Source organism: Nothobranchius furzeri, chromosome 15 (assembly GCF_043380555.1).
Source record: "Nothobranchius furzeri strain GRZ-AD chromosome 15, NfurGRZ-RIMD1, whole genome shotgun sequence".
NCBI classification, from domain to species: domain Eukaryota; kingdom Metazoa; phylum Chordata; class Actinopteri; order Cyprinodontiformes; family Nothobranchiidae; genus Nothobranchius; species Nothobranchius furzeri.
In genome coordinates this window covers 52,080,323-52,097,344 of record NC_091755.1, presented here as the reverse complement: position 1 = coordinate 52,097,344, position 17,022 = coordinate 52,080,323, and the positions used below count along the sequence as shown (strand labels likewise).

The following is a 17,022-nucleotide window of genomic DNA, read 5'->3' as shown; positions in this document are numbered from 1 at the left end:
GCGTAGAGAAAATCCTTTTGATTACTTACAAGCATTCAAGGTCATGTTCACTAGAGAGGAGCAAAACCAGCACACGTTCTCAAGGTGATGTCATACGTTCTGCTAAATTCATCTAAGGCAAAACAATAGATCTGGTTGAGCTAACAGGGGTTTCTTGCAAAGCTGTTCTGTGAGTTTCAACCAACCAGCACAGTGATTCATGTTCTCCACAATGTGAATTCAGCAAATCCAAGTGAGACAGTCCCATCTGCGCTTCTCCTCCACTGATCCCGAGCCCTGGAGGCTGCAGAGGGCTAATTGTGGCCGCGTTTCCCCCCCTTATCTTTTTGTTTTTACTCAGCGTTGGGGTCAAGAAAGCTCCCAAGTGACCAGCGGCAGGAGCAACAGCCATTGGCCCCCGCTGAGCCTCAGTAATTAGAGCCCCCCTCCTCCCCATTGCTGTGTTTCCCCACTGATCCGTGGACTGGGGAAACCTTTCTGTCTCCTTCTGAAGGGCAGCAGCTGACAGGGAAATGTTTTCCGGTTCCTGGGGATGACCCTCCGCCCTCTTCAGCAGCACCTGACAAAATATGAACTGACATTTCACAGAATAACGGCTGCAGTTTCTTTTGACTGTTATCTTGTCTCACACCTGTAGCTTATTGGTTTTGGTTAGGTTTAGGGTTAAGGTTAACCGTAACCCATGACTAGTTATCATGTGGAACAGGTCGGTGTGTGACTGGCATTAACATCAGAAACATCAGCTCTGCTGGTAATAAAGACACTATTTTTGAGGATTATGATGACTCATTTAGCCATAGTTGATATTTGACTAATACAACTAACTAAATAAGAATTATATATGCAAAACATCTACAATAGAATAGAATAGAATAGAATATAATAGAATAGAATAGAATATTATTGACCTTCAGTTGAGAAAATTTGGTTTCACAGTAGCAATTACATACTTTATATCAGCAAAAAAGAGAGTAAAATATAATAAAGAGTAAACAACAAGAAAACACCAACATACTCAAAACATTTAACCTGATATTTTGGTTAAATTGATCTCAAACCAACACAAAGGTCTTTCTCTACAGCTCCCTGCTTTCAGACATCCAGCGTTTGAGACGAATGGAACAAGAAAACCTTTGCTGTTTTCTGTTTTGCTGGTGACTCATAGATTTAATCTGTAGAATAAAACTATAGTAAGCAACAGTTTTGATATAAAACTTGGTCACATTTATTGTTACTGCAGGATGAATGTAAAAGAATTTTAGATCACGTTTATGAAATAAACCATGAGAACACCTGTTTCCTTCACCTCCACTGACTGGGTGTGTTGTAAACTGAGCCTGCAGATTCTTCGCTGTTGGGTTTTAAAGAGTTCTTGTGACACCTGCAGGCTGAAACAACCACAGGTTTGAAATATTAAGAAGCAAAACAAATCATCAGAAACCCAGCAGAATGTAGTGAAGAGTAAAATAACAGGGACTAAATATCACAACATATAGGCCAGGGATAATAAATGATCATAATTTATTTAAAAATACTAAAAAAACAGACAATAGTAATATATAAGAATAACAGTTTTCATCCATGTTCACAAGAAAATGATCAAGACTTTCAACATGGGACAACATTTTTTTAAAGACCCACTTCTGTTTTTCTACAATTTAATTCTGCATTAGTTGTTTTAATAAAGCCTTTTTTATGACTTTGTTATGATTTTTTTTATTTGTTCCTAAAAAGAATAACATTAAGTAAAATTTTTGTTAATAATCAAACAATGAAGTTTACTTACACTAACATAACAACAACAGTATTAATAAATTGCTGTTTATTTCCATTTAATTATGTAAAGAATTTAGGGAAGTTTATCATATCTGTGTGTTTGTTTGCTGGCAAAATCTGTCATGAACCCTTCGTTTAGTGTAACTCTGAAGAAGTCTTCGTCGAATATACGAGTCAGCTTCATTCAAGATGGCTGCTGCAGCTCATTAATCCCAGCAAACACCAAACATGGCTGAATCAGTTTCATAGAGGTTGAGCTGAGCTGTGATGCAGAAGCTGAGTCATCCCTCACCATCATGAAGGACACTGCACGCTGCACGAGTCTCCCGAGCTAAAGAGCCGCTGCAGGTTAATCAGAGGAAACATGGTGACAGAGCCGAGCAGCGAGCCCATCTGGGCAGCAGCTCCACACCAGACCAAAGCGCTGTGGCTCCGGTCTCTCAGGATCACTCCCACCATCACTTTCACGTATGACAGTGTCCCAGTAAACAGGAGCCATGAGAGAACCTGGAACCAAGGGAGACAGAGCAGAATCACTGATCATGTGATAATCTGGGACTTGAATTATTTCAGTCAATCCAGTGTTTCACTCACAATGATTGCCTCTCCTGCTGCAGAACCACGGAGCAAAGGACAGGGACTCATGGCTGCCATGGCCATGTTGTAGCTGCCAAAGCCTGACCCCAGCGCAGTCAGCACACCCAGAAAGGTCAGAGACCTGAACACAAAGAGTTCTGTCAGCCTCAGCACACAAATCCTGTTCTAAAGCAGAACCCTTTACATGACTGGGATCAGATGTGGTTGGAACAGGAGGAATCAGGACAGAAGACACACATGTTAGAACTTGACTGGTTTCAGAGACTCGCTCTTGATTTTTACCTGTTTGGGAAGAACATTGCTATTGTGCAGGCCACAGGGTTAGCCACAGATGCCAGAGCTGCAGAGAGGTGATAGGCCAGGTTACCGTAGGGCATGCAGGAGTACGTCTGCACAGAGGGCAGCAGGCCGTTGGTCGCAGCGTTAACCCACAACACCAGAAAGTAGATGTAGGCCAGCTGGTAAATGGAGTGTTTTGAGCTTGGACCTCCCTCCTGGCTTTTCTCATTCCCTCTATCAACCTGAGCCTCGGGGTTCTCCAACCCAGAACTGATTGAGGGTACTGGATCAGGGACGAGCTTTTCTGTGGACAGTTCAAACCTCCCAGGAAGCTTGTTCAGTGCAATGAAAGCAGCCAAACTTATACACATCATGGCTGCTAGGAAGCAGAAGAATACCTCTGTGGAGAAGTTTGGAGGAAGATACTCTGTCTGTAGCAACCACAAGTCCTGGTCCGAGTGGTTTCCCAAAGCCTGAGAGGAGTTGACACATTTAGCAATGCCGACACCTTGAGCCAAAGCGACCACACCCGGAATTAAACCACTCAGTCCTTCTCCAATAAAATATGTGGTGACATATATTTTAGGAAGCTGCATCATGAAAGGGAGAAAAGAAACTGAAGATGTGCAGTCCACTAGAGAAAGAAAGAAGGTAAGGATGAAAAAGGCTGTGCTATGTGGCGCCCCGGCCACCATCGTAGTCTCATTCCAGAAGAAGATGAGCAGGACGCAGGACAGGATGCCGATGGAGAGGACGGAGTAAATGACGGCACGTTCATTGAGACGGCCTGGGCTCAGCTTGTGCATGACGGTGACCAAGAGTGGACCCAGGTTGGCCAGCTGGATGATGACAGTGAGGTAGGAAGGGAGCTCCCAGCCTTCAGGGAGAGAGTTAACGATGAGAGGGAGTTCCACCCACAGACCGTTCACCGCCACCCAAGAGCCCAGGCCAAAGGCACAGGCCAGCAGGTGCACAAGCACAACCATGGCAGAAGAGGCCAGTCCACTCCCGCAGCCTGTCAAAGAGAAAGGAGAACCTTTAAACCCAAAAGGTTCAGATTTGTGTTTATTCTCAGAAGTTCAGGCACAAAGAATCTGCTGTTTATTATCCAAGTTAAACTGGCTCAGCTCCTTAAGCTGATGCTATAGGAGCCACTGAAAACCCGTTATTACATCAGTGAGTGTATTTGAACAGAAATAACCTCATTGTTATGAGCATAGGCCTATGTTTGGTTTCTGGCTCTGTGTGAGGGATATTTGATAGCGACCCTTCTTCTCTGAAGCTGGAATGTAAACAAAAAAATTTACTTCCTGTTTAAATAAAGATTTGCTCCAAGAATGGCTCATTCTACCTTTCCACCTGCCCATTTGTAAAATTAACACAAGTAATTTTATCTTAGAAAACGGCTTCTTATCTTCTAGACTGATCCTGACAGAATGAAAAAAGACAGAATTTGTTCATTTACTCCTGAAACATAACACACAAGTTGATTAATGGAACAGGGAACAGTCATTTCTTACCTAAAAAGAGTTTAAACAGATGTTACGTCTATGTCAGCCATTTTTCTGTTCCTTCAGTTGATAGAACAAATTTTGTCATCAGTTCCAAAGGTCAAACCTTTTGAAGGTTTGGAAACAGAGAAACCTCCTGACAGAATCCTGCTGAACATGGAGATGTACTCACACCTTTCTTTGTTTCCTGAAAGCACTACACTGTGTTTTTGATCATTGTATATGGAGTTTAATGGCAAACCAGCGCTGGCTGCTCCTTCACAAGCTCACGCTGCAGAGGTCAGAGTCCGCTGCAGCTCCACCTCATAACAGAGGGCAGGGGCTTCTCTGCAGCCTGCCTTCATGTGGGTCAGCTCAGCCTGGAAGCTCTTTGATGTGTTTGTAATCTTAATGATGGTGGCTTGGTTCTATAATGCTTTACTACGGGTCAAAAACAGCTGGGTCTGTCTGTTTACTCCTGATCATGATGTCATTCAGCCTGAAACAGTTCTACTCCTTCATACTGGCACAACTTTGACTATTCTTACATCACCCCCTACTGGCCATAGGTAGAAACCACAGTTAGTCGATGTCATGTGACCTTTGTAAAGTGAATGTTTTTAAACTGTATGGTGGAAAAATAAGTTAGAACTGGTCCCACTTTCATTAAGTGTTACCTTGTTGATTCAGTCATATCTAATCTCTGTTTCTTCTAACTGAGGTTGTTTAAAAATGGCAGATAAGATAGTAAAGCTCATCAACTTCTCTCAGAAAAATGCTTTAAAACTCTGAACTTACCCTTTAACATGGGTTGTGTGAGTACACCTGTAGTGAAAGGAAGCCTTTTTGTTTACTCTACGAGGTTGGTTTATATATTCACGTACATTTCATCTCACACGTGTTTCAGCTGTTCTTAGCCGTTGCTCACTGGAGTCTGTGTCCATGATGGGTAAAATGCTGCCTACTGGGCTCATATCAGGTGAATGATTCAATCAATGGAGAACATTCAGTTTTAACAAGCTGGAGAACTGGTTGAGTATGGTTTGGATCATACGGTAGTCTCCCTGTAGGGTGTTGTTCTATCCAAACAGACCAAACATTCAAATTAAACTATTCTGTTGGAACATCAAGAGCAGACATCATTTAAGCTGCCATCACCAAAGATCAGATCTGGTTTGGGTTCAGCTCTTACCAACACATTCTCAGTTAGGAAAGAGGCGAAGATTAGAGACATGAATCAGGATGAAAGCTATTAAACCAGAAATATTTTATCCCACAAAAGAAATGTGACCAGGTTTATCTTTGCTCCAAATTTCCATTTATGTAAGAAAACTTTATAGGAAGTGAGCAAATGAAAAAATGGGTAAACGTAACTCGCTTCATTAAACTTGTTTCCCATGAGTCAAACTCCTCCAGCATGTTAAATCCTTACTGATTAGATGTTTGGTAGGAGCTGCGTTTCAAACTAGTTGGTAAAAGAAGACTGGAATATTTTGTAAGTATTTTAAACCTGAAGAAAAAAAAAGATTAGTTGTAGATTATAGTCCTAATCTTGTTGAAATTACTTGGTTTCCTTGTCTCACTCTAAACTGACACAGTTCTCAGAAGTATTTTCTGTTGGGTTTATTTGGCCTCTTTTAGGGTTTTTTTTTTACTACAACTCATTTTACTATTTTTATTTAAAATGCAAGACCTTGAGGTCAGTTGGTGTTTCTTGTTGGTTTCAAATGAGGATGGGTGTCTTTTGCAGACACCCATGTATTGTGTTTTCTATTGGGTTGAAGTTGTAAATGTCTAAATGATTCTTTTGTTAAAACTACACACACACAAATGTTAAAGACAGACTGTATCTGTGCTGGTAGCCACAGGGAAATGAACCACTGGACAGATTTTAACAAGACTTTCAAAGTCATTGGATGTTCATCAAATCCAATTCATGGCCACAACTCAACTTAACTTAGAATATGCAAATATATATATATATATATATATATATATATATATATATATATAATTATTACAGCAATGTAACTAAATGTTGGTGTTTCTTTTTTTTTTCAACCTTTATTTTACCAGGTAAAATGTTTGAGAACATGTTCTCATTTACTAACATGACATGACCCCTCTCTCTCTCTCACACACACACACACACACACACACACACACACACACACACACACACACACACACACACACACACACACACACACACGAGATTCAAATTTGCATCAGAGAAATAACTGCATTTCCCTTATTTGTTTGAAACTCTGGCCTAAAAGGCAGCAGGTGGTTTGCATCCCTTCAAGAAAAGGCAGGCTCTTAAGCTTTTTGTCATTTCTGTAATAAGTAGCAGCATTAACTGACACAAGCCCAAAATGTGACGTGCAACCACAAACAAGATACACAATGATCTACAACAGAAATGCATGAATAAAAATTTATGCAAAACATGGAAAGAGAAAAACAAAATGCGATTACATCACATGACGTTGCAAAGACAGTTTCACAATAAGGGATCTGCTCTGACATGAAACAGGACCAGAAGAGGTAGCTGATTTCACTTCTCTATTCAAGCATGGTAGAAATGCAGACCTGTTTGCACACAACGCATTTCAAGATCAAATATAGTTGTACAGACACACAATGTTTACAAATCTTACACATTATGCATTTAGGAGAGCACTTGGAGAAAAATAAATCTTTGCAAGCTCATGTCCACACACCCAGAGGAAAAGCTTTCATCTGGCCACAGGAGAAGACATACTTATTGCCACAACCAATAGGTTATAAAAATGGGGTTTATATGTACATCTTGAAAGTGATCAGCTCCTAGACACGTGTTTAGTGAGAGATGCAAAATTATGTTGTCTGTTTTCTATCATACAAAAAAGGCAACAGAAGAAACAGTTTATTGTACAATCAGCATTTTTACCAAAAAAAAAAAAAAGGTTAATAAGATGTACAGTGTCAGAACCATATCTGGAGCAAAATGATGAGATCATCTAGTGATGGAGAACTGAGGGCTACAGGATCGGAAATGACATTCAAGAATGGAATTCCTGTGTTTGATGTAGCTGTGTTCATGTACGCCTAAATGCATCTGCTCTTGTATTTTAAGCCTTAAACTGCAGTGTGTGTTGGCAGGGAAAGGGGAGTTGCGGTTGCGGGGGGGGGGGGGGGTGTCAAACTAAACAGAGAGGGAAGGTTGGGAAGGTTAGAGAAAATGCAGAGGAAAGTGGCAGAAGCTCAGTTGGTATAGATCTGACCCTCGGGCGGCTGAGGAAGCTTCATGTTCTCCTTGCACGCCATGAGCCGCCGCAGCTCCAGCAGCACCATCCGGATGCTGTAGGAGTTCTGCCACTTAGCCAGTGCAGTCACCGCATGCATGTCGACCTGCAGGAAACAGCAGCTCAGCAACCCCGCCATAAAGTTTATTCCAACCACAACCTTTGGATATTAAAAACCTCAACAGAAACAAGCTCAAAAAGGCACCAAAATCATGTCTCTAAAATTAGAACCTTTAGTTTAAATTAGAATCTAAACTCGATGTCCTTCATCTTTACATTGAACAAGCTGAACCCACAGCAGGATTTACATACCACACCGTTGGAAGTGTGCACTCCATTCAAGTTTATCTTTGTCACAAATCTGACAAATGGTGGTGAGTCTGGGTACCCTGGCCCACATTCTACCTTCAGGTTGTACATCCTGTTTTCATAGCTGGTCTGTGGGCAGAAAGGAGACAGATGAGTGCAAGGTTACCTAAATTTCAACTAACAGCATCCGGTTTTACTTATATGGAATAATAGGTGACATTAGGGTCATTTCCATAAACTTCAGGCTGCTGGAGAGCTCAAAACAAACACGTTAAACCTTATCGGGTGGTAAACTACACAAACAGTTGTACAACAGCCTCTTACAGGCTGACATTTGAGTAACTGTGAAAAGGACGTTACTAACCCTCGGAGGGCCGAGGATCACTCCTCTCCACCGGGTTAAGGTCATGTCCTCATCATCCTCCAGACCCCAGCTCACTGTCCCATCTCCCACACCTTTCTGACCTTCTTCCAGCTCCTCCAGCAGCCGGAAATTGCGGGGGACTCTCACGCCTGTTTGTGGACAAACACAGAAAAGCAGTTACTTCCAACACAACCAGTGCGATCGAGCTGAACCATCTACCGGAGCCATCATGCCTCGGTGACTCATTCTGACACAACGGGGCGGGGTGACAATGCAGGTTTATCCGTGTGTTTCAGAGGAGGAGGAGGCCTCTGGCCCCTGGAGGGAGTGAACAGAACCATCAGAACCCACACAGCCTTCTTTCCTGCTGCAGGTCACCAGCGTCTCCTCAGCCTCGGCCGGGAGTCACTAAACACCCAATTATTGTGGATTAAACAGGCCCGAAAGCGGCACCAGTAACAACAATCGATTACATTTATTAGGCAATGTCAGAAATCCGGTTTATGACATCCGTTTTCAGCTTCAGTAAACAGAATAATGTTGCAGATGAGCTAACGTAGGGCGGCGGTGTTGTGGTTTCCTCAGCCAGCGACACCTAGCTAAACTACAGCTGCTACACTTAACCCAACTACGGTCCTAAAATATCTTCATCATTATACATTTTCATTTTCATCAACTAAGACAACAAAAACAGCAGGGATGTTTCGTAATTGGCGCAGCATCTCGCCCTTTGCCCAACTTGACGTTAGCTTGGTGACATCGTTTCCGATTTATTTCTCCAAAGCTTTACTTTAGCTTATGTCACTCCGGCGCACGAGAGCCCCACCTCGACATCAAAACGAACCACCAAACCGTGAGAAACGACGGATAAGTTTTAGAAACAATACGTTTCTGTGTTCATTCTTTCCCATCATTTACCTGATCCGGCGGCCACCGCCATCTTGTCGCTACGCAGCGGGAGCGCCGAGCGCGCACTGTAGCTAGCGCTGCCGCTACGTGCGCGAGCCGGAGACGTCAATCATAGCTTCCTTTGTTTCCTGCAGGACGTTCAGGGCGGAACCGGGACGAACAGGGCCCCCACGGGGGCTTTCTCTGTCCTGGGTTCAGCAGAGTTACAGCAGGTTAGTCTAAAGCGCCCAAAGGTGTTCTAAAATCGATCATTTACAAACATGGCGCGTGAGTGGAGCGGCTGCGTGAGGATGCATTACTGAAAAACGAGTCTGGGCTGCCAACAGCTGCTCGTTTACTCCTGCTGCTGTTTAATAATTTAGAAACCTTTTATTTGACCAGTTCTGAGTGTAAACAGTGCTAAAAGCTCTTTTTATCATTTTTACACTTTACAGGCTCTTAAAATGGCAAATGCAATGAAAACACAAATACAAAGTTATTTGTTAGTTTATTTATAAATACACTTTATTATTTACATTGTACATCTTCCAATCGGAAGACAACAGAAGGCATCAAGGCATTTTTCTGATATCCAAAACTTATCTCCACTGGCAGCCTAAACTACTGAACACATCCGTGTGGGTCTTGCTTCGAAAATATGTCATGTGAAAAGGGAAAGAATGAGTCATCCAATAAAATGTTTTCCGGATCCTGGTGGCAATATTTAGTGTAAATCAGGAGAATTGTAAGGCAATTCAATTAAAAGCCTAAGAATCATCACAAGTGACTTCATAAACATGCCCAACAAAACTTCTGAAGAATATTTAGTTACACAACAACACAAATCATCAGATCCACCCATGAGACCTCAAGGTGTCAAAGCACCAATCACTGTTTACTTTTAGAACAAAAGGCAAGGTTGCTTCTGATTTATAGCTACAATGCGATTCAAGTGAATAAACAACTTAAAAATATTAAGTAATAGTCTTAATTTTCTTAATGGAGTGTATGTTAATGCCAAATATTTTTATTCTACTGCTTGAAACACAATCCTGAGATCCTCTGGAGTTCATCAGGGTTAGAATGATAAGAACAACCAAAAACAGCACTTAGTCATGGTTTGGGTTCCCCTTGAGCTCACCGTTAAAACCATCGCCTCAGTCTTTACCATAAACTTAAGTGTAAAGTTCAGCATCCTACCAATTCACAAAAGCACAAAACATCCTTAAGTTAGTCTTACTCTTAGAAAAAAACCACACCAAGCTATTAAACTGAGCACCAAAACATCCAGCGGAGCAAACGGCAAATATCCTATTCAGAAAGCTGTCAGCAAAGCTTCATAAATGAGTCTAAACATCTTTTCCTAATACTGATCCTGAAGAGCTACATGAGCGGAACCTCTGCAGGTCACGGTGTCGTCACACTCCACCTACCTGCTCCTATTACATCTCAAAACTGCCTCTTACAACCAGCAGCATGCAGTGCCCTGCTGCTGTTGACCTATGGGAGATTTGTTGTTCATGATCAAGTATGAAGGAGTCAAAACTTGGAATATTACACAAAACTCTTAACAATAACTCATTATCCGAACAACCGACTGAACAGAAAGATGTCTGCACAGCAAGCCGACCTATCGCATGCATGCATGCTTTCTCGTGACATCATAAAATGTAAAATTGAGTCCAACATGCAGTTTAACCAAGCAGCTTTCTTCAGAAAATATCTGTAAATTAATCTTTAAAAAGGTGTTTAATTTAACCAGATTATTTAAGACGTGTTTATGGGTCTGCATAGCTGCCGACTCTGCATTTAATGAAGTATCAAATAAAAACCTTTACCAATTTATTTAATCTAATGGATCAATTCCTACATAGTCTTTTTTCACTAAAGCCCTTCAAACATGACCGTGTAGGTTAGAAGGTACATGATCAGGAATCTTATTGTCCCAAAACCAAGACAGTCCTGAAAAAATTAAAAGGAGCAACGATGATGTCACACACAGCTGGTCTGATTAGGTAAGACATAAAAAGCCAGAGAGACAGAACTACAGACAACAAGAGACACACATGTACTGCATCTGTGGTGTGTAAGGCCACTTAACTGGAGGGAAATGAGAGTGTGTGTGCGCCTCCTCCCTACAAATTTGCATGTTTACCAGATAAAAACTAGTGCTGATCATCAACGACACACCAAACCAATGCAGCCGCTAGACGATATTTTACTTGATTTTCTAATGGCCTGCATCAGCGCCAAAAGCAGCATCGATGCTACACTTAACAAGTTTAAATCCAGTTTCTTGAGATTTTTTTCCTCTTGATTTATGACCTCATTGATTCTTTTCACATCTCAGACTGACAGATCTACCATGAAAGCAATAAGCGTGACCGTCTTTTTGAAAAAACAATGGTAAATTGTTCATTTTTACCCATCTTTTCATTTATCATCTAAATTGTGCAGAGCGCAACTCAAACGTGCAAGTAGTCAACAAATGTAACAGTAATTGATCAATTTGATCCTAAGCAATCAACATTGATAAAGGATCCAGACTAATCCCAAGTCCAACAACATGATCTTAGTTCCACCCTCCAGAAGACGGAGATCCAAAAAACAGAATCAACTGAAATGTGAATAGCTCCTATAGCTGTGAGCTGTACTTTTCTAGAGGCGGAAAAAATGTGAGCGTATATTCTTCCAAGTGCTTTTTCCCACATTTGTTGGAAGTTTTGGAGATGAGTAGATTCATTTCATCTTCTTTGAGTCATTCGACTAATTCCTTATTAGCTAAATCCGTCAAGGCAATGAGTCGTTTTAGAAAAAGAAAGGATCAGATTAAATTTAGAACACTTGTCACCATTAGAGCCATGAAGAACTCTATAACAAAGCCCTCCTATATGAAAAACATGAAATCAAAAAGTGTGCAAGACTTAAAGCTATGGCATCAGGAAGCGTTAGTTTCATCCTGTGGGTTACAGTTTAAGTGAGGCAAGACAAGAAGCCTGGGCAGAGCCAGAGATGTCTGAGGTAGGATGCAGTTAGCCTGCAGAGTTACTTCAATTTCTGAGCCCATTTCATGTCGTCTGCTCTGGGCTTCTCCCCCGTCACGCTTTGGATCAGATCCTCCAAAGTTCTCCAGAAACCCAGCTTCTCCAGAGGATAGTTCAGCCAGCCTGGAGAGAAGATAACAGCTTAGTAAGTCTGGAGACTTCATCTTCCCTCTCTGAGGAACTACAGACCAACCTGTCGTGATACAGAAGTACGTCTCATGGGGGGAGACGTGATGGATGCGGTGGTGCTTGCGAGGAAGGATGATGTGGCAGTCCTGCAGGAAGACCACCCAAAAAGGAAGGCCGAAGTACGTGTGCGACCACTTGTGAATCTGGTTGGTGAGGGTTACAAAGATGGCCAGCGCAAACAGGTAGCAGTACCAGGGGTAGATATGGTAAACCTCAGCTGGAAGCAAGGAAATGATTTATGATGATTTATGTGGTGTCTCTGAAGGATTAGTCCTGGTGTGACAGCATTCAGTTGGTCCAAAACTCACCAGGGGAGAGGGTGAGGAAGTTGAAGGCCATTGTTGCCAGAGGGACGATGGTCAGCATGCAGTTGTCCCCATTGGTCTCGATGAAGTCGTGCCGGGTGATGGCTGTGGGGTCTATGTGATGCTCTCTGAATGGACGGATGAAAGCCTTCAGGACAGAAAAGGAATGTATTATGGAAATGTTTCATTTCATAAACAGTACATGAGAGGTGAAAACTCAGTGTGAAACAGCATGCCTTCCCAAAGATGGGTAGATCCACCGATCCCCACGTATCGGCCCCCCAGTGAACGAGGCCCGATGCAAAGTCAGCAGTGAGTATTCCTGCCACTGAAAAAGGAGCAGAGTAAAAGACTGAGACAGTCCAACATCGTCCCGTCCTCTAACGCAGGAGTCTTACCGATGCCCAACAGGATGGACCACGAATGTCCCAGATGGAAATTGGCAAGAAGGTGAATGAAGTTGAAGGCCATGAGAGAGAAGCAAAGGATGACGCTGATCCATTCTTGACATCTTTTGCCTTACAGGAGAAAACACATAAAGGAGGATGTAGAAAACATTTCTGATCAGATTAGTTGTCCAATTGTGTCCCCAGTCCCTCCACATCTCCTGATCCAAAATGAAGATGTCCAAAGGTTACAGATCTTATCAGATCCTCCTATAAACGTCTCAGGGTGATGACACACGTCTGCTCCTCCTACGCTACTTGACGTTTAGGAGCAGCTGGGCTTGAAACACCTGTCCACATCCTACAAGTCAAACAATTTGAACCATTTAAAAAATAAACTGAAGGAGAAGGTATCCCTGCTACAGTTTGCTCAGTCTCAACTCATACCAGGAGCACAGAAACCATAGTGCTTATTTTAAGGGCGTGTTGTCCGTTCCGGTTACACACTTCACCAGTCTGGAGAAAAGGTGAGCTTAAAACCGCCAGGATCACTATTTACAGGTGAGAAAGTGGAGTTGAGTCTACAGGTCGGGGCTTAGGAGTCCAGCAGCAGCAGCTTTTCTAACCCCCAAATGTCAAAGCAGCAGAAAAGTCCAAAACAAATGCATCCAGTGAGTCTCACATGATTCCTATTGTGTAACAAACAGCAGCACCGAGGCTGCCGCAAACAACTCACTACTGATGACACCATAGCGCGCTCGTTTGCTGCTTTCGTGGATTTTCACTTAATTTCTTGGTAACTAACTAGAGCCAGTCCTGGTTATGTCACGCAACGCTCCTGCGCGCCCGAACCGGTTGGAGCGAACCCAGAGAAGACCGGGCAGCTTACAAGATCCACTCACCTGGCGAGTACAAACCGGCCAGTTCTCGAGCACCCGCGTGTTGGGGACCCCATCTAGCCGAGCCCCGGCCCGGTTCCTGCGGCTGCGTGGGCTCCGCTGCTACTCCACACCCGTTCTCGGTAACCTCACTCGCCATTTCTCCGTTGTGGGCCCGGCCCCTTCAACCCTTCTTGTCAGGAACCAACTGAATCGCCAAATTCTCAGCTCACAAACAGTTCCATAATTTTAACCAATCAAATGTAAGAATCTGAGTAGAACAACCAATCACAGCGCAGAAATTTGTTCCGTATTCTGCCTACTAACCAATGGGAGCGGAGATGGTTGAGGGTGCACTGTGACTGCATTTCCTGGCCCCACCCCGGTCTCCTGCTAGTGTCCTAATCTGCCACTAGATGGCGCCGTGGTGCTAGAAACCACCTAAAGGCAGATTTGTCAACAAAGAAAAATGTTTCTAAACAAGCTTTAAATCATTTTTAAAACGCCTCGACTCTCAACAGTAAAGTTCGTCAAACTGTGACAAAAAGGTATGCAGTTGTGAATGTTACTGATTAGTCGTGTATCTCCACGCAGATGACATCTAAAATAATTCAAATCCCAGGTAAAATGCATGATTGCAAATTAAATTGTTAAGCATTGATCATCAAGGCTACACTATGATTATGTATCTGTGTTTGAGCTAGCAACCCTTTACTCTGACTCTGTAGATTAGAAAAAGCTATGCAATGTAAATAAAAAGAAACTTTCCAATATACAGTCAGGTCCACAAATGTTGGGACGACACAATGCTAACATTTTTTGGCTCTATACACCACCACAATGGATATCAAATGAGACGAACAAGAGGTGCTTTAACTGCAGAATGTTTGCTTTTACTTGAGGTATTTACATCCAAATCAGGTGAACGGTGTAGGAATTACAACAGTTTGCATATGTGCCTCCCACTTGTTAAGGGACCAAAAGTAATGGGACAATTGGCTTCTCAGCTGTTCCATGGCCAGGTGTGTGTTATTCCCTCATTATCCCAATTACAATGAGCAGATAAAAGGTCCAGAGTGCATTTCAAGTGTGCTATTTGCATCTGGAATCTGTTGCTGTCAACTGTCAAGATTAGATCCAAAGAGCTGTCACTATCAGTGAAGCAAGCCATCATTAGGCTGAAAAAACAAAAGAAACCTATCAGAGAGATAGCAAAAACATTAGGCATGGCCAAAAAAGAGTTTGGAACATTCTCAAAAAGAAGGAACGCACCAGTGAGCTCAGCAACACCAAAAGACCTGGAAGACCACGGAAAACAACTGTGGTGGATGACTGAAGAATCCTTTCCCTGGTGAAGAAAACACCCTTCACAACAGTTGACCAGATCAAGAACACTCTCCAGGAGGTAGGTGCATCTGTGTCAAAGTCAACAATCAAGAGAAGACTCCACCAGTGTGAATTCAGAGGGTTCACCACAAGATGTAAACCATTGGTGAGCCCCAAAAACAGGAAAGCCAGATTAGAGTTTGCCAAACAACATCTAAAAAAAGCCCTCACAGTTCTGGAACAACATCCTATGGACAGATGAGACCAAGATCATCTTGTACCAGAGTGATGGGAGGAGGAGAGTATGGAGACGGAAAGGAACTGCTCATGATCCTAATAATGGCAGATAGTTGGTGTCGTAAACCACCGCCTCTGTTCAAAGATGGTTGCTTACAGTGGACATAAATGGCTTCCTTTACTCCTCTTTCAAACCATCTGTCCTCTCTGTCCAAAATGTGAACGTTGGCATCCTCGAAAGAGTGACTTTTGTCCTTTAGATGCAAATGAACTGCTGAGTCCTGTCCCGTGGAGGTGGCTCTTCTATGTTGTGCCATGCGCTTGTGAAGTGGCTGTTTAGTTTCTCCGATGTAGAGGTCTGGGCATTCCTCGCTGCACTGTACAGCATACACCACATTGTTCAGTTTGTGTTTAGGAGTTTTGTCTTTCGGGTGAACCAGTTTCTGTCTGAGTGTGTTGCTGGGTCTAAAGTACACTGGTATGTTCTGTTTGGAGAAAACCCTCCTGAGTTTCTCTGATACACCAGCTACATGGGGGATGACAAGGTTGTTGCGTCTGTCTTTCTTATCCTCCCTCGCTGGTGTCTGGTCTTCTTTTCTGTGCATCTTTGCTGACTTTATAAACGCCCAGTTAGGATTGCCACATGTTATAAGTGATTCCTTTATATGTGTGTGTTCCTTCTTTTTCCCTTCCGGCTTAGAGGGAACATGACATAGACATAGACACAGACATAATTCCTACACTGTTCACCTGATTTGGATGTAAATACCCTCAAATAAAAGCTGACAATCTGCAGTTAAAGCACATCTTGTTCGTTTCATTTGATATCCATTGTGGTGGTGTATAGAGCCAAATGTTAGCATTGTGTCGACGTCCCAATATTTATGGACCTGACTGTAAATAAGAAACAATTAAAATGTTTAAAAAATACTTTAAACATTTCAAATATTATCTAATCATATCTAAAGAATAAATTTCTGAGGTGATATTTTTGTGAATGATTTTTTTTCTCTAAACAGATTCCAGAAGGAGAAGAGGTGGACAGGTGAAGAGTGTGACTGGCTGATGGGATCATTACATCTGAACAGGTAAAGATCTGATCGAATAAACTCATTTAAATCTGTCACAAATAAAAACACTGGCAGAACAGAAACATAGCAAAAACTAATGTTCTCAGCTGACAGAGCGCTGTTGTAAATTACAACTCAAATGACTCACATAGCATGCTAAGTGTTTATAAAGCAACTCTTTTCTTTAACCTTGTGAAAATCCAAAGATCCCAGTGATTCACAACAACTCCTGCATGTGTGTGCCAGTCCAAAGGATAACTGATCTGTCAAGGAAACCAAATCAAAGCTCTTGTGTTTCTGGGTGTGATAACTGAAGATCTTAACAGGATTTATATAAAGGTCTGTGAGGACAGCTGAGTCATGAAGATGCAGCTGTTCTATTTTTATTTTTTATTTTTTTACAACAAATAACTCTGTTGTTGTTTAAACAGGATTTCACAAGTTAAAAATGGAAAAGACTCAAACTGAAACAGCTCCTTAAGTAGGCTAAAGGTGTACAGACTGGTCTTAGTCAGGTAAAGCACCATGGTGCTTTACTAAAACGTGCTTATCCAAACTATCAAATGTTTCTGGAACACACCTTTAAAAAGGGAAGTC

At 42.3% G+C, this 17,022-nt stretch overlaps 3 protein-coding genes across 4 annotated transcripts; all 3 read right to left on the bottom strand.

Annotated features, from left to right (window-relative positions):
* Positions 1-1,502: 1,502 nt before the first annotated feature.
* slc52a3-1 (solute carrier family 52 member 3-1) lies at positions 1,503-6,095 on the bottom strand. 2 transcript variants are annotated; one of them, XM_054746389.2, is made up of 5 exons: positions 4,336-6,095; positions 4,173-4,223; positions 2,656-3,667; positions 2,371-2,494; positions 1,503-2,283 (listed from the first exon to the last, which is right to left on the bottom strand). In XM_054746389.2, the coding sequence occupies exons 3-5, from the start codon at positions 3,636-3,638 to the stop codon at positions 2,071-2,073; spliced, it is 1,320 nt and encodes a 439-aa protein (XP_054602364.1). In that variant the 5' UTR covers positions 3,639-3,667; positions 4,173-4,223; positions 4,336-6,095; the 3' UTR covers positions 1,503-2,070. The 2 variants fall into 2 exon arrangements, with proteins under 2 accessions (XP_054602364.1, XP_054602365.1); XM_054746390.2 differs by lacking the exon at positions 4,173-4,223.
* A 470-nt stretch (positions 6,096-6,565) lies between these two features.
* On the bottom strand, positions 6,566-9,418 carry ube2v1 (ubiquitin-conjugating enzyme E2 variant 1). Its single transcript, XM_015968538.3, has 4 exons — positions 9,021-9,418; positions 8,103-8,251; positions 7,742-7,867; positions 6,566-7,535 (listed from the first exon to the last, which is right to left on the bottom strand). Exons 1-4 carry the CDS (start codon positions 9,040-9,042, stop codon positions 7,389-7,391), a joined length of 444 nt encoding a protein of 147 aa, XP_015824024.1. The 5' UTR covers positions 9,043-9,418; the 3' UTR covers positions 6,566-7,388.
* Positions 9,419-9,481: 63 nt separating this feature from the next.
* Positions 9,482-14,015, bottom strand: peds1 (plasmanylethanolamine desaturase 1). Its single transcript, XM_015968537.3, has 6 exons — positions 13,817-14,015; positions 12,927-13,046; positions 12,765-12,856; positions 12,532-12,676; positions 12,228-12,440; positions 9,482-12,157 (listed from the first exon to the last, which is right to left on the bottom strand). Exons 1-6 carry the CDS (start codon positions 13,950-13,952, stop codon positions 12,036-12,038), a joined length of 828 nt encoding a protein of 275 aa, XP_015824023.1. The 5' UTR covers positions 13,953-14,015; the 3' UTR covers positions 9,482-12,035.
* Between the last annotated feature and the right edge of the window lie 3,007 nt (positions 14,016-17,022).

What these genes read in the sequence shown, in the direction of transcription:
- ube2v1 (XM_015968538.3), bottom strand. Translation starts at nt 9,042, where the DNA reads ATGGCGGTGGCCGCCGGATCAG. An exon ending in GGCGGTGGCCGCCGGATCAG is followed by an intron (nt 8,252 to 9,020) that starts GTAAATGATGGG and finishes GTCCACAAACAG; the next exon opens with GCGTGAGAGTCCCCCGCAAT. An exon ending in TGATCCTCGGCCCTCCGAGG is followed by an intron (nt 7,868 to 8,102) that starts GTTAGTAACGTC and finishes TTCTGCCCACAG; the next exon opens with ACCAGCTATGAAAACAGGAT.
- peds1 (XM_015968537.3), bottom strand. Translation starts at nt 13,952, where the DNA reads ATGGCGAGTGAGGTTACCGAGAACGGGTGTGGAGTAGCAGCGGAGCCC. An exon ending in GTCCATCCTGTTGGGCATCG is followed by an intron (nt 12,857 to 12,926) that starts GTAAGACTCCTG and finishes CTCCTTTTTCAG; the next exon opens with TGGCAGGAATACTCACTGCT. An exon ending in GTACTTCTGTATCACGACAG is followed by an intron (nt 12,158 to 12,227) that starts GTTGGTCTGTAG and finishes TCTTCTCTCCAG; the next exon opens with GCTGGCTGAACTATCCTCTG.
- slc52a3-1 (XM_054746389.2), bottom strand. Translation starts at nt 3,638, where the DNA reads ATGGTTGTGCTTGTGCACCTGCTGGCCTGTGCCTTTGGCCTGGGCTCT. An exon ending in GCAATGTTCTTCCCAAACAG is followed by an intron (nt 2,495 to 2,655) that starts GTAAAAATCAAG and finishes CTTTGTGTTCAG; the next exon opens with GTCTCTGACCTTTCTGGGTG. An exon ending in CAGCAGGAGAGGCAATCATT is followed by an intron (nt 2,284 to 2,370) that starts GTGAGTGAAACA and finishes CCTTGGTTCCAG; the next exon opens with GTTCTCTCATGGCTCCTGTT.